This window comes from Tursiops truncatus, chromosome 13 (assembly GCF_011762595.2).
Source record: "Tursiops truncatus isolate mTurTru1 chromosome 13, mTurTru1.mat.Y, whole genome shotgun sequence".
NCBI lineage: Eukaryota > Metazoa > Chordata > Mammalia > Artiodactyla > Delphinidae > Tursiops > Tursiops truncatus.
The window spans coordinates 12,157,873-12,173,904 of NC_047046.1; the positions used below are offsets into that span (position 1 = coordinate 12,157,873).

The 16,032-nt window shown below is 47.3% G+C and overlaps 1 protein-coding gene across 4 annotated transcripts in view; it reads right to left on the reverse strand.

Annotated features, from left to right (window-relative positions):
- RNFT2 (ring finger protein, transmembrane 2) overlaps positions 1–16,032 on the reverse strand; it is a 62,348-nt gene that overhangs the window by 30,957 nt on the left and 15,359 nt on the right. For all 4 annotated transcript variants that reach the window (XM_033836929.2, XM_033836931.2, XM_033836928.2 and 1 more), the window contains one exon: positions 14,107–14,260. In XM_033836929.2, the coding sequence (XP_033692820.1) occupies positions 14,107–14,260 (154 nt within the window). The remainder of the gene's footprint in view (positions 1–14,106; positions 14,261–16,032) is intronic.

Sequence of the window (16,032 nt, forward strand, 5' to 3'; positions counted from 1 at the left end):
GCAGAAGAGCAAAATAATCACCACTTAGCTGGCTAATTAATCCCCGCAGCACCCCAGAGCAGGGGTTGCTCCTGCAGTCATAATGTGGTGTAGAAAGGTACAGGGTGGGCCTGAGAGCCAGGGATCAGGGCCTCCCTGCTCGCCCTGAATGCAAATTCACACCAGCCATTTGCATCACTCCTCTGTTCATTTGAGAGTCACTACACACCTACCACACGTCGCCTCATCACGAGCGCGGCAGACGTCACCCCTGCCCTCCTGGAGCTTAGAGTCTGGTAGGGAGGAGATATTCAACAGTTACCTGGGAAAATGCATTTGCCAAACTGCTTTCCATTTTGGTACCGTGGCTCTGGCTGTCCCCTCTCCCTGGCCTGCCCTTTTGGTTTGCTTTTGCCTGGCTAACTACTACCCATCCTTTAAAACTCAGTTCCAAGGTCACCTTATCAAAAAAGACTCTGCTGGGGGCTGGTTTAGGTACCATCTCTGTTTTCCAAGAGGGCTCTGCTTCCCTGCCTATCACCCCATCAGACTGTGAGCTCTGAGGTTGAAAGTGCTAGGTCTGGGTAGCTCCCGTGCCTAGCAGGGTGCCTGGCACTCTGTTGATGGCTAATAAATACTTGTAGAATGAATATATGAGAGGATAAATCATGTGATCTGGAAGCAGTAACTTTTGGGCCTTGGTTTCCTCACGTGTAGAATAAGAAGGTCTTTCTGGGTCTAACAGTCTGTGAACAGGAGGGCAGGAGTAGAGCCCAGCCTCTGAGGGATTGGGGGGGCCTCTGGAATGTCCAAACTGGGCATTAATCATGGTGGTTTGCCCCCTGCCAAAGCCACCAGCACGCCAAATCCTCTGAATCCCTCCAGCCTCTGCTAAGGGAAGTGGTGTAAATGTTCAAGTTCTCTCTGCCTGCAAGGAACTGAAACTGACTCTGACCCGCCAAAGCCAAAAGGGACTCTGGAAGGATTCTGGGTTCTCTCGGGCTTCAAGGGAGCGCGGGATCACCAGGCCACCTCACAGCCAAAGTGGAAAATCCTCTCCTCTTGACCGGTGTTTTTCCAACTTTCCCATGCACACGAACTACCTGGGGATCTGGTTAAAACACAGACTGATGCATGACACTGCTCCCAAGTGTTGAGTGAATGAATGTAACCAGCCTCTGTGTTCCTCTTTCCCTGGAAGAGGGCACTGCATGGGTCCTGCTCGGGCCAGGTACCTGCCCCAAATTTCCAGTGGCAGGCCGGGCAGTAGAGGCGCCAACAACAGCCACGGCCCCAGCCCTGTTCCCAAGTACCCAGTTATTCCCAGAGAAGCGTGGGCCTAGGGATGGGCCGGCCACCCTAAGACAGGTTGACTACAGCTGCGGGAGCTGCACCAGCTCCCTGTGTACCCGGTGACCATCTGAACTGGTGAAAGGTATCATCTTTCAACCTGGAAAGTGATTTCCAAGGGCCCAGTGCTAGGGGGGCAGGTGGAGGAGACTTTAAATAGCAGCTGTGCTCCTAATTTCCCCAGGAGGAGGCCTGGCCGCCCCTCCTCCATGTTGAGTGTTTGCCATTAAAAACAGACAGTATCATTTGGTTCAATAGAAAATGAATTAAAGGGAATTAAACGGCGGGGGTCATGCGACAAGCCCTGTCCCCCACTGTCTGAAGCCGTTTTTCATCTTCCCCAGTGGGGAGCACCAGCTTGGGGGGTGTGGAGCTGAGCAGGGCTAGAAAGATAAACAAATAACGCAAAAGACCCCCCTCCCTCCCAGGGGCGGAGGCTGGGGTGCGGGAAGTCCTGGGTGCCCGCTTGGGCCCTGTCCCTGCTGCGTCCCTTGGAGGCAGAATGTAGCCCTTGAGAGTCTCCCAGGGAACGGAGGGAAGGGAAGCAAACAAGACAAGAACAAAAAATGATACACAGGCCTCTGAGACAGAAGGGGGGTCAGGCTGGCTGAGGGAGGAGATTATGGACCAGAGGGGCCGGGAGAGGGGGGACTCTGGCACCTGGATGGTAGGGAGCGATTCTGGCTGTCCCTCAGCTGCACAAAGCAAGGCTGCTGCGGCCATCCGTGCTGGGGTAAGTGAGTCAGGAGGGCAGGGGTGGGGAAAGATGGGCAGAGAGGACTGGGGAGCGGTTAAGAGTGGGGGTCCTGAAACTAGACTGCCTGAGTTCAAATCCTAGCCCTGCCACTTACCAGCTATGTGCCCTTGGCAAGTCACTTACCCTCTCTGTGCCTCCGTTTCCACATCTGCAAATTGGGAGTAATAAATATCTATCTCATAGGGTTGTTGCGATGATTAAATTAGTTCATGCCTATGAAGCATTCAGAACAGCACTAAGCACACTGGCTACTTGTTACTGCTGTATCTTATTATCATAGAATATTGATTATGTTATTACTGTTGGTCCCTGGGGGCATCTCCCTTGGCATCTGAAGACCTAGCCATAAGCCATAGCTCTGCCCCACAGACTTGCTGTAGGGCCCTGGGTAAGTGAACACACCTTGCTGAGTCTCGGGTTCCTCATCTACAAACCAGGAATAATCATCCTGGGAAAGAGGGTGCTGGTGCCTCCCAAGGTCTGTTCTTCCCTTCCTCCTTCAAAATAAGAATCCTGATTTTTGCTTAAGTCTACTGGCACCCAGCTGCAAGAAGATGCTCCCCAGCTCCCATGCAGTGATTGTGCCTGAGTGGTGGCCAATGAGATGTAAGTGAAAGTGACAGGAGCAATTTCCAGGAATTGGAAATGCTCACCAATGAAGGCAGAGGAACACTAATGACAGCTGATGCAAAAACCCCATGTAAAATGGTAGCATGCAGAATCCAGAAGCATATAAAAAAGATAATCTATTATGACCACGTGGGGTTTGTTCTAAGAATACAGGGCTTAATAGGAAACCTACTAATGCCATTCTTCATATTAACAGATCTAAGGAGAAAAATCAAATGATTTTTGATCAAATTCAACAATCAGTTTTTACTTTCAAAATTTTAATAAACTGGACTTTATGGATAATTCCTTGACACAATAAAGCATTGGCCTCAGTCCCAAAGTCTATATCTTGTTTTATGGGGGATTGTGATGGTTAGTTTAATGTTTCAATTTAGGCTATGGTATCTAGTGATGCAGTCAAACACTGATCTAGATGTTGCTGTGAAGGTATTTTGTAAGTCTGAGAAACATCTACAATCAGCTGACTTTAAGAAGATTCTCCTCAATAGTCTTGAGGAGACTGTCCCTGCTGTGTCCCTTGGAGGCAGAATGTAGCCCTTGGGCCTCATCCAAACAGCTGAGAAGCCACAGAGCTCTGCAGAGGTCAGAATGTTCCACTTTCTTTAACAAGGAAGAACTGAAGGTAAAGGCTTAGGCTTCATCTTTTGTGCTGACGTTGATTGGTAGAGGCTGTCTGGATTGCTGCACTGAGAAAGCTGTATCTGGGTAAAGCAGGGTCATGATTGTTTAGTGATTCCTGACACAAGCACAGGTTGGCAAATGGTAGCTCCTAGGGTGTTTGCCATCTCTGGATTCAGTGCTGCTCTAGGGATTAGTGGGCACCTGCGCTACACGCGTCAAGCAGAGCAAAGAAAGAACAAATCCTAGGGTTGTGTGTGAACATCTGATGCCTTGGGGTAAAACTAAAATTAGCCTCCTGATTTCAAAGAGTTAAGTTGGCCAAATTCACTTCTGATGGCTTCCAGCACAGACTCCCGGCCACATTTCACTCCTTGGGGTCTTCTATTTCCCAAAGTATCTGTGTGCTGCAGAATACTGAGTCCCCCATTCAGACAAAACTTTCCTGCAAAGGCCAAACTAGAAGGAATTAGGAATGCAAATGAATTCAAACTCCTGACCAGGGTTAGCAAAATTTTTCTTAAAGGGCCAGATGGTAAATAGATTAGGCTGTCTGGGCCATAGAGATTGTCAACACTACTCAACCCTGCCATTGTAGCATGAAAGCAGCCACAGACAATACATGAATGAGCATGACTATGTTCCAATAAATCTTTATTTATAAAAACAAGCACTGGGTCCATAAGTTGTAGTCTATCTCTGAACTAGGTTTTGCAGCATATTGTGCTCCTTAATACAAGGTTCCATGGTTAATAAGTTGAGAAAATGTCAGGGAAAACAAAGTGAAACAATTTTCTTGACTGCAGGACTTCTCAGAGCCTTTACTGTGGCAAGTGGAGGATAAAGTTTAAAGCATTTCCCAAAGTCCTCTGACCATGGAACACCTTTTAACAAAATGCCTATCAACATCTCCCCAAGGCCCCAGAATCATAGTTTAGTCAATGGTATTTTCTTCCATCTGATTTTGGTTAGATTCTGACTTTCTTGCTCTCCTTGAACTATAAATGGGTAACTGCAAATGCTCTCTACTTTCTTTAGAATAACAGTACCTAATAAACAACAAGGATTTACTGTATAGCACAGGGAACTATATTCAATATCTTGTAATAAACTATAATGGAAAGAATGAAAAATGGATATATACATATATATGTATAACCAAATCACTTTGCTGTACACCTGAAACTAACACAATACTGTAAATCAATTATACTAAAGAAAAAAAAAAAGCATAACTAACCAGCCATCATTTGACTTGTGTTATCTTAATCCTCACAACAATGTTGTGAGTCCTAATATTCCCATTTTAAAGATGGGGAAACTGAGGCTCAGTGAGGTTAATCAGGGTCCCAGAGGGTGAATATCTTATGGGCCTAATCTAATCACATGAGCCCTTTAAAAGCAGAAGGGGAAGTCAGGGAGATGTGAAGCACATTCTGGCTTGAAGATAGAGGAGGCCACGTGAACAGACCAGAATGCGGTTTCTGGGAGGTGACAGTGACCCCTGGCCAACAGCCCGCAAGAAAACAGGGATCTCAGTCCTGCAACCACACAGAACTGAACTCTGCCAACCTGAATAAGCCTGAAAGTCAGTTCTCCTCAAGAACCTCCAGTAGGAGCCCAGCCTAGCTGACACTTTAATTTTGACCTTATGTGACCCTACACAGACAACACGGGCAAGCCCACCTGGCTTTTGACCTACAGAACTGTGAACTAATAAATGGGTGTGTTTTTCAGCCACTGAGTTGGTGGTAATTTGATAGGCAGCAATTGAAAACTAACTCGGGTCCATACTACTGTGATCTCATTTTATAGACGAGGAAGTGAAAGCCCGCAGAGGTGAAGGAACCTGCAGGGTGACACAGCTGGTAAATGGCAAAGGGTTTCTCAAACAGGAACTGAACCCAGGCAGTCTGGCTTTTTACTGTTACGCTGTGTTTTACATATGTATTTGTCTGCAACAATCTCCAACATAGACGGTTAAGTTGAAAAAAAAGCAAGGTGGGAGCTGTGTATAGAATACTACTGTTTGATTACATGAAGATGAATAGGGAGAACATACACATGGGTCTGCTTGTATATGTGCATGGTAGCTATGAAAAGAGTCAAGGATGATATGATTATTTCCCGGGGAGGGGGAAATGGGTGTCTGGGGGCAGGACAGGGAAGGAGACTTTTCACCATATATTGTTTTTGGTGTTTTGACTTCTGAACCCTGTGATTGTATAACGCATTAAAAAAATGAAGTATCCTCAATAATGAGAGGAATGGGGAATACCTGGGAGACATATGAATAGGTGACAAAAACACTCTCAAAAGGGCCCAGTACTGTAGGTAAACTGGTTTGTGGGTATATTAATTTGCTTGGGCTGGGGGGCTTATACAACAGAAATTAATTTTCTTACAGTTCTGGAGACTAGCAGTCTGAGAACAGGGTGTAAGTCCCTTCTGGGAGCTGTAAGGGAAGTATCTGCTCCACGCCTCACTCCTTGGCTTACAGACGACTGTTATCTCCCTGTGTCTTTACGTGGTCTTCCCTGTGTGGTGTGACTGTGTCCTAATTTTCTTTTTATAAGGACACCAGTCATATTAGATCAGGTCCCACCCTAATGACTTCACTTTGACTTAATTACCTGTTTAAAGACTCTTTCTCCAAATATAGCCACATTCTGATGCACTACGGGGTTAGGCCTTCAACATATGAATTTTTGCGGGGGACACAATTCAGCCCGTAAAACGAACATTTAATCCAGGGTTTCTCAACCTTGGCACTGCTGACATTTGGGACTGGGTAATTCTTGGTCTCAGGGGACTGTCCTGTGCACTGTAGGATGTATAGCAGCATCATTGGTCTCTACCCACTAAATACCAGCACCACCCCCATCCCATTATGACAATCAAAAACGTCTCCAGAAATGGCCAAACGTCCCCCTAGTTGGGAACCACTGCTTTAACACCTTCTAGCCCTGCTGTGTGGGAAGCTGCAGCAAGTACAACTGGCTCTTCCAGAAGTTCTGCACTTTTATACACAGAATGATGTACTGTGAGAACCACAGCTGAGACCTAGCCAACTCAGACCTGCCCTGGTGGAGACCTGCCTCTGCTCAGGAGGGGAGGGGAGAGAGAGAGGACTGACTGACCCCCAGGAGAGAACATGACTCAATCAATGGGAAACCACTTTGAGAGCAAAAGTGCTGGGTTCAGGGCCCAGAAAAGAGGGATTTTAATGGCACAAAAAGCCTCATGAATCCTCTTGGCTCTCACATCCAAGAAAACCACCTTTCTTGCTCTTGTCTGCTTCCCCCTGTACTTAAGAGACGAACCACTGGGGCTGAAAGCTCGTGGAATTGCATCCTATGGAAACCTCTCATCCAGGGGCTGGCTGTGCAGGCTGCACTAGGGGTCAGCTAAGATGATTTCAGACATGGGAAGGGCTTCCTCCTTCCCGTTCTTATGGGAAAAGACAGGAAGTTGGTCACATGCTGTGTTTTTTGGAGAAACAGGTCAGCTAAACGTTTCCTTGTTTCTGATACAGCTAGTCCTAGTATCCACTCAGCAACTGGATACCCAGCCTTCTACCTTCTGATAACCTTAATGGGATAAAAACAACCATTTAAGAGATGAGGAAGCCAAGGGCTCCAAAGAGTGAGGTCACCTGTCCAAGGTCACATAGGTAGTAAGTCCAAGAACCAGGATTTGAACCCAGTTTTGCTGACTCAAGGCCAGTTTTCTTCCTGCTGTGCAGTGTTTACTCATGACACACCCGCTACTGAGAGTTTTTAGAGAAGTACCTGCTTTTATATTTCTCCATCTGAAAAATGGGCAGAATGGCAGCTGCCTGCTACCTATGCTAGTGAGAGGTTGAACGAACCCTGCCCTGAGAATGTTCTAGAACAATGCTGTCCACTGGAATGTTCTACATCTGCTTTGCTCAACACTGTGGCTATCGAGCAGTGCAACTGAGAGACTGAATTTTAAATTTAATTAATTTAGATGTAAATAGTCACCTGTGGCTTGTGGCTGTCATACTGGACAGTGCATTTCTAGAATTGTAAGCCAAGAGGATTTCATTTTAACAGAAGGAAGGAGCAATGTGGACAAGTCAAGTTTTAAATTATTACTACTATTAATGCCAGGAGTTGGAGTGTCAAGAAAATTTTCCAGGACAAGAAAATTTGCTTTCTTAACTAGGTTCGGGTTAGGTTAAAACAAAAGTTTCACTCGCAGAGAATCAGGGAGTACACGAAGGTGAGGAGGGCGTCTTACTTGTTTTTATATTCTCAGGGCCTAGCATTGCCTTTGTAAGCAAATAAGTCCCAAATAATGTCCACTGGATTGAGGAGAGAAAGGGGATGTGTCTGAGAAGAACTCTACGTGGTGGGGTAGCAGCAGGCCTAGTTTTAACCCCCTAACAGGAAATTTACACGAGGCTCTTCATTCAGCCCGTAATATCCATGTGTCAGGACAGACCTAACGGTCCTTGTTCTCATGAGTCTATACTTGAATAGTGGGGACAGAAAATAAACACAAGACAATCCAATCATTTCAGATACTGGCACACGTGAGGAGGGAAATAAAATGGGGATGGGGTAATGCAAACTGGGGACCACCACTCTGAACAGGGTGGTCAGGGAGGCGACAGAGTCTCAGAGGAAGTGACACTTGAATAATGGGAAAGGGACAGCCTTGGGAACATAGCGAAAAACCTCCCCAGGCGGAGGGAGCGGTAAGTGCGAAGGGCCTGAGAAGGAAGGTGCTGGCTGGTCCAGGGTGAGCCAAGGGAGAGGACAAGTCCTGGGTGATGAGGTTGGAGAAGTGGGTAGGAGCCTGATCAGGCAGGGCCAAGATGTATGAACTGTGTAAGTTATCTGGATCTATGATGACAAGTGGCTGGTCTAGACACCCGGCCAGTGTGATGGTTTGGGACTGAGGTTATAGATCGGTGGCCGTCATTGTTAACCCACCCCCTTCTTGGCCGGCCAATGAGCATGGCTGTCCTGGGAGGCCCAGGTATGAGAAGATCCCGGACAGACCCTCTGGTGTCCAGAGGCACGTGGGAATCAGCGGCTCACCCAGCCTCACACATCAGGGACCGTGGGGCCATCAAGCAAACCCAAATAGCAGAAGCCCTTCCAATATAATTATAATATTAAAAACCAACCCACCCTCTCAGTGGACGGCATGGAGGCGCAGGAAAGAGCATCTGTGCTGTGAGCCATTAGGGGTCCCTGACAGATGTGCTCCTCTCCCCCCTCCCCCCACCAGCTGCAAATGAAGACCCGTCCTTTTCTTCTGCCCAGACAAGGATTGATGAGGATTCGGGAGAGCACTCAGACAGGCAAGGAAAGGCTGCGAACCTTTTCCAAGCCTGCAATTTATCTTGAGGAGACTATTCACATCACTTTTTACAGGCTGGATTATGCTCTGACCTGGCACATTAATCTCGCCGAATAAAATAATAATAATCAGAAAAAGGGAGCTGGACAGTTGCCAGGGAGGCATTAATAACTGTCGCCCACACCTCGGAGGTGCAGGGAAGGGGTGCCACCTCCCATCCCCGCCCCCTGGCCCCCAGCGGTGCCCGTCGAAAGGGAAGGAAGTGAGGTAGCCATTGCCTGAACTTGGGGGAATTTTATAGAGATGGTGTACGGGGACATCGCTCCTCAGTCAACTCCGAGGAATTTTCCAAGCACATCCAGAGAACTTCCGTGGGAGGGAGTGTGGTCTAGTAACTCCCTCCCAGAGCAAGGGTTCTGGAATCAGATTGCCTGAGTTCAAATCCCCACTCAGCCACTCATACACTGTGTGACCTTGGGCTACTTCTTAACCTCTCACTGCGTTTGTGTTTTCCTCTGGAAAACAGGGATAAAACCAGCAACTGCTGGGAGTGTAAAATGGTGTAGCTGCCGTGGGAAACAGTTTGGTGGTTCCTCAAAAAGTTAAACAGAATTACCATATGACCCAGCCATTCCACTCCTAAGTATTTACCCAGAAAAACTGTGTTCAAACAGATACTTCTACACAAATGTTCAAAGCACTGCTATTCCCAATAGCTAAAAAGTGGAAGCAATCCAAATGTCCATCAATGGATGAATGGATAAACAAAGGGTGGTCTATCCACACAATGGAATATTATTCAGCCATTAACATGGAACGAAGTGCTGATTTCTGCTACAATGTGGATAAATCTTGAAAATATGATGCTAAGTGAAATAAGCCAGACACAAAAGGTCACATAATGTATGATTCCATTTATATGAAATGCCCAGAACAGGTAAATCCACAGAGGTAGAAAGCAGATTGGTGGTGGCCAGAGGGAAGGGGGAGTGACTGAATGGGTACGGGGTTTCCTTTTGGGGTGATGAAAATCTCTTAGGACTAGATAGAGGTGATGGTTGCACAGCACCATAAATGTACTGAATGGCACTGAATTGTATACTTTAAAATGATTGCTGGGACTTCCCTGGTGCTCCAGTGGAAGACTCCATGCTCCCAATGCCGGAGGCCCGGGTTCGACCCCTGGTCAGGGAGCTAAGATCCCACATACCGCAACTAAGCCCGTGCACCACAACTAGAGAAGCTCACAGGCCACAATAAAGACCCAGCGCAGCCTCAATAAATAAACAAACAGACAAATAAATAAATAAATGTCAGTTCTTGAAGATCCACCGAAGCCAAAATAAACAAATAAATGTCAGTTCTAATTTATAAAAATAAAATAAAATAAAATAAAATAAAATAAAATGATTGCTGGTTAATTTGATGTTATGTGAATTTTACCTCAATTTTTTAAAAACCCACAAAACAACAGCACTTGCCTTGTGAGACAGATGTCAGAGGGAAAAGGGGTAGAGCAGGGCCTGGCCCACGTGCAGGGCTGACTCCACATCAGCTGTTCCTATTGCCATCAGCGTTGTTACTCTGAGGTTTGCAAACTCTGGCAGGCTATTTAACTCAGTTTCTGCTCTGTGCAGAGAGATATCAACAGTATCTACCTCCCAGGATTGCTAAGATTAAACAAGACGATGTCTTCAGTAGACTATAAACTCCATGAGTACGTAGATTTTTGTCTACTTTGTACTTTGATACTGATGTATCCCTGTGCCTAGAACAGTGCCTGGCACACCTCTGGCATTTAGTAACTATTTCTTGAACAAATGGCAGTGCTTAACACACTGCCTGACTCCTGGTAATTGTTCGGCAAGGTTTACTTGCATTTATTACTATCGGTCTGGTTGCTGCATTTCTTTGAAGGTTTGCTGCATGTTCCTTTCTAGCACAGGGAAGTGAGTACTACTTTGCCTTGTAGATTTTGGTGTCTTCATGACAGAGGTATCTGGACACCTACCATATATGAGAGGTTTGAGCTGAGCTGACAATGGAGTCTAAGCTCTCACTGAGGTTACAAGAGGAGGTGATGAGAGTTAGTGTAGCTGTCTAGACTATCAACTCATCCACTCACCCATCCATCTACCAACCTGTCTGTCCATCTTTCTAAATATCCATCTACCCATCTAAATATCCACCCATCCATCCATCCATCCATCCATCCATCCATCCAAGTACCCATCCATCATCTATCTAAATATCCATCCATCCATCTCCCATCCATCTATCCACACAATCACTGGACTATCCATCTGTCCACATATCCACCAACTTTCCCATCCAGCCATCCAATGCATCCATCTACCTATATATCCATTCACCCATCCATCTACCCACCCAAACATATATACATACATACAATGAATGCTTCCGAGTGCACATCAGATGCTGGTGATCCATCAACAAAGAAACCAGATGCATTCATTTCCTGCTGTCACAGAGGTTACAGTCGAGCAGAGCAGGCAGACAATTAAACAAGCAATTACACTCAGGGTGGTGAATGCTAGAACAGGGGAAGTACAGGATGCTGTGAGAGTCCCCAGTAGGGGCACCATGCCTCACCTGAAGGGGCAGGGGAGGTTTCTAAGAGGCTGTGATCTGCAGGAGGAGCAGGAGGTGGTTAAGACACAAGAAAGGAAAAGGGTCTTTGAGGTAGAAGGGCAGCACACAGCTGACTCTGGAAGCTGTAAGGGTTAGTTACTCAGTCTCAGTTTTCTCATCTGGAAAATGGGGATAGAACATCTACCACATGTCAGATTGGCACTAGTTGGTGTATGGAAGGAAATGAAAGAAGAAGGGTCTGGCTGAAGCACAGGGAACAGAGGGAAGAGGGGCAGGAGAGAGTGAGAGGAAGACTAAGGATGCTGGATAGGCAGGTGGGCTGCAAAGCCTCACCTGCTTCCTCTCCAGGCAATGACAACCCACCCCTCATTTCACCCACATACATAAAGTCTTTTTATGTTTGCAGCATCTCAAACGGGGTTTTGTAAACATCTCAATTTTCTAAGGGAAGAAACATGTTCAGGCACATGTAGTGACTCACCCAAGGCCCCGTGGCTGGAAAATGGCAGGGTCAGGAATGGCCCAGGAATTCCGACATCCATTCAGTGCTGGGCAGATGATCTCCTGACGTGGCCATGGCCTTGGGAGTTGGAAGATGTGAATTCTGATTCTATAACTGACCAGCTGGGTGTTTTTTGGACAAAATATCTCACCCCTCTTTCAGCCACAGTACAGGGTAAGTGAAAGAATGGCCACCCAAAGATACCAGGTCCCAAACCCTGGAAGCTGTGAATGTGACCTCATCTGGAAAAAGGGTATTTGAAGACACAATTAAGTTAAGGCTCTTGGCACGGGGAGCGTGTCCTGGATTGTCTGGGTGGGGCCCAAATGCAGTCACATGTATCTGTATGAGACAGATAGAAGGAGACGTCATACACAGCAGAGGCCAGGTGACCGCAGAGGCAGACTGGAGTGATGCTGCCATGAGCTAAGGAATGCTGCCAGCTACCAGAAGCTGGAAGACGCAAGGAAGGATCCTCCCCTAACATCCAGCACCGCCCCCCCACCACACCTCTGACACCTAGACTTCGTTTCAGTGACACTGATTTTGGACTTCTGACCTCCAGGACTGTGAGAGAACAAATTTCTATTGTTTTCAGCCCCAGGCATGTGGTTATTTATTATAGCACCACAGGAAATGAATACAGTGGGCCCTCTATCCGCAGGTTCCTCGTCTGTGGATTCAACCAATCTCACACAGAAAATCCGAGGATGCGGAACCGCAGATGTGGAGGAGCAAACGGAAGGGACTTGAGCGTCCACGGATTTTGGTATCCGAGGAAGATCTTGGAACCAATCCCTCGCAGACACTGAGGGATGACTGTACTCAGCTTTTCATCTAGAAAGTGGTGATAATAATCTCTCTCTCACTCAGAGGGGTGTTGAGAGCCTTATATGAGTCAAGACATGGGAAAGAATCTAGCAAGAACCAGAATGCGCTAGGCAATGAGTAACCATTCTCTATCTGTTTTCCTTATCTTTCTCCCATACCCACTGTGAGGTACAGCTTGGGCCCCGAAGCTGAAGCCCTGGGCTGGAGTCCCAACTCTACCACTTAATAGCTGTCTGCCTGCTCAACCTTCCGTCTCCTCCTCATGAACGACAGGAACTGTACCTCCCTGAGAGGAACAGCAAGAGGCTACATAAGGTAATGCATACATGAAGTGCTTAGTACAGTCTCAGGTTCACAGTCGGTGCTCAACAACTGCGAGCCATTATTATTCCAGGCAGTCAGTGCGGAGCCAGCTTCCTCACATGCCTGGATTCACGTCTCCTGCCTTCAACAAAGTGCCACAACTGCTATGAAGGAAGAGGTTCAGGGCATCTAGAACCCAAGGGGCACTGAACCCAAGGAGGGGGTCATGGGAACCCTGATTTGTAGCCGGTTGGTCAGAAGTACAGGTGCCAACTTGGGGCTGGTGACTGGCATCTGAAGTGACAGGGGCAGTCTTGCGCGACTGAGACCTTATCCTGTGGGATCTGACACTATCTCGAGGTGGACAGTGTCAGAACTGTGTTAAACTGAAGGATACCCAGCCGGTGTCAGAGAATTACATGATGTGTGGAAAACCCACACATCTGGTGTCGGAGGTATTGAGTGTGTGTGTGTACAGAAGAAACACAGGAGTGTGTTTTTCCTATACACCTGGCCAGTGATTTGATCAGTTGTCACTCAAGACAGATGGTCAATTCCAACCCGCTCTTCTGCCAACCAATGCCTGGGAAATTCTGAGCTTTCTGACCTAACCGTGATGTCTTTTCCTCACACTGCTCAGTCCTCTGAATTCCAATGATTATCCCCCAAGATCTCTTCATCCCAACACCTCCTGCAGGCCTCTCCCTAAGGTACACTCCAAAGAATCACTGCCACCAGTCTACTTCCTGTGTCCACGGCAGGCGTCACTAATGGATCACAGAGTCCTTTTCTTCTGAGCCTCGGTACCCTCTATATAACGTGCCCCAGAAGCCACAAAGAGTCAAAAACCTTTGAGAGCCATCCTTCCCTGGGAGAAGCAGGACCCAGGGCATGTCAATGTGCTTTTTTTCCTTCCTTGGGTGAAATTTAGATGAAAATTGCATCAAGGCCAGCTCTGAACAACAAAACTTAGTAAATGCACTTGGAGAGCAGAGGCGTGACAAGAAGGTGGTGACAATAAAGAATGATGCTCAGCTTCAAGGGATGACAAGAGGTGGGAGACAGGATCTGCTAGCTCAGGCTCTGTTCATTTGATGCACTGACATTAGCTCTGCCCAAGTCCAACCTTTCCTTCTCCAGAAGGCATCCTGAAACCCCTGCATGATTGGCGTGATGGGCCTACCTTGGACTTGACGGCCAGGATGATCTTGGGCAGGGCCACGACAAGGCACTTGAGGGCGATGGTGATGTACTTGAGCACAAAGTCTGCGATGCCCACGATCCACAGCAGGTCAAAGAAGTCCAGCGTCTCCAGGTTGGGCTTCAGGAATATGAGGCTGGGGGAGGAGTCAGAGAGTCAGGATGCTCACTTAGGGTCACTGGCCCTTAGGGGCCCTTCTACTCATTCTAGGAGCCTTGTAAATATTACCTGTAGAAAGAGCACTAAGCTGGGAGTCAGATATCTGTGCCCTGTTCCTGAATCTGCTATTAACTTGCTGTGTGACCTCAGGTGGGTATCTTAACCTCTCTGAGCCTCAGTTCCCCTGAGAGTTAAATGATGAGACTGGCCTAGAGCATCATTAGCTAAGGTCCCCTCCAGTTTTATGGGCCACAAAAGGCTTCACAAGAGGAAACAAAAGGAAGGAAGGAAGGCCGACCAATAACATGAAGGAGGGAGAGAGAGAGAAGGAGGGAGGAGGGATTTGATGTGCAGACGCTGTGCTAAGCAATTTACTCACTGTATCTCATTGTCCTGCAGAGTGAGCACTGCTCATCCCCACTTTATAAATGAGGCCCTGAAGCTTGGAGATGTGAAGTTAAGTTGCCCAAGGTCACACTGCATGATAAGCATATGGGCATCAGTATCAAGACAGACTTGAATTTGAATCCAGGCCTCTCCATTACTGGACCCTAGGCAGATAATGTTCTCTCTGTAAGCCTCAGTGTTCTCATCAATAAAATGGGAATCGGTCCCTCCCTCAGTGTTACTGGTGGGATTCAATTTGATAATAGGTATACTACTGACTCTGTCATGCAGCAGTAATAATGATAACAACATCTCTACGGGGCAGGCACTGTTACCTACCCATTTTGCAGATGAGAAAAAAGAGGCACAGAAAGGTAAATGAACATGCACAAGGTCCTACAAATATGATGGAACGGTGGTGGATTCGAACCCAGGTGTCCCGGCTACAGTTACTGCTCTCAGTCCTTATTCCACAGCAGTACTACTCGGAGTGTGTAAACCCATTTTACCCATCCGTGACCAGGTAAGTCACACTCAATTTCTGTACTTCCCTCACTGGGGACAGACAACAAGCCATTCTCGAATTGGCACTGATCCATAGACCACATGCTGAGTAGCACTGCTCTCCATCACCTCTGTGGATGATGATATTAATAATATCTTGGCTTTCTACAGCATGCTGGCCCTAGTCTACATGCTTTGCATGTCTCAAGTCATCTCATCTTCCCAAAGGCTCTATGTGGTAGGCACTATGATTATCGCATCTTGAGCTGGGGAATCTGCAGCGCTTCGACGCGGAGTCACCGCCCACGGCATCTCAGCTAGAATGTGGCGCTAGGATTGGAACCAGCACCCAAACGGTGCTGGTCCCCTCGCTTTTCCTCCCGCCAGATTAGAGGCTCCAAGCAAAGGCCACCCCGAGTCCTGCCTGTCCACCAAAAAGCAGGGGACAGTGCACACAGCCCAGAGTGAATGCTTTCTAAATGCTTCCCACATACTCTGCTGGGCTGGTGGAAAACGGTGCAAACTGAGGCCCCCTGAGGAGAGCATCCTAGGAATGAACTGGTCTGTTTTTGTACTTTTATTTTTAAAAGTCAATTTCTATTTTGAAGAGCGAGAGTAGGGTTAAATCAATGAAAATAATCTATTTTTGCAATCTCTCATGATACCTTTGGTGTCCTTCCACATCTGAGCCCTGTCTCTGTGGGATGCCTCGTCTGCAAGTCTGAGTGGCATCCGAGTTACGATATGGGGAGAGGCTGGCAGCCCTGAGCTCCCCTTTTTGTCTCTGCTCTTGTCCCTCCCTGGGCACAATCCAGGCTGGCTGGTTGACTTCCATGCCCTGCTTTTCTATTATGCATC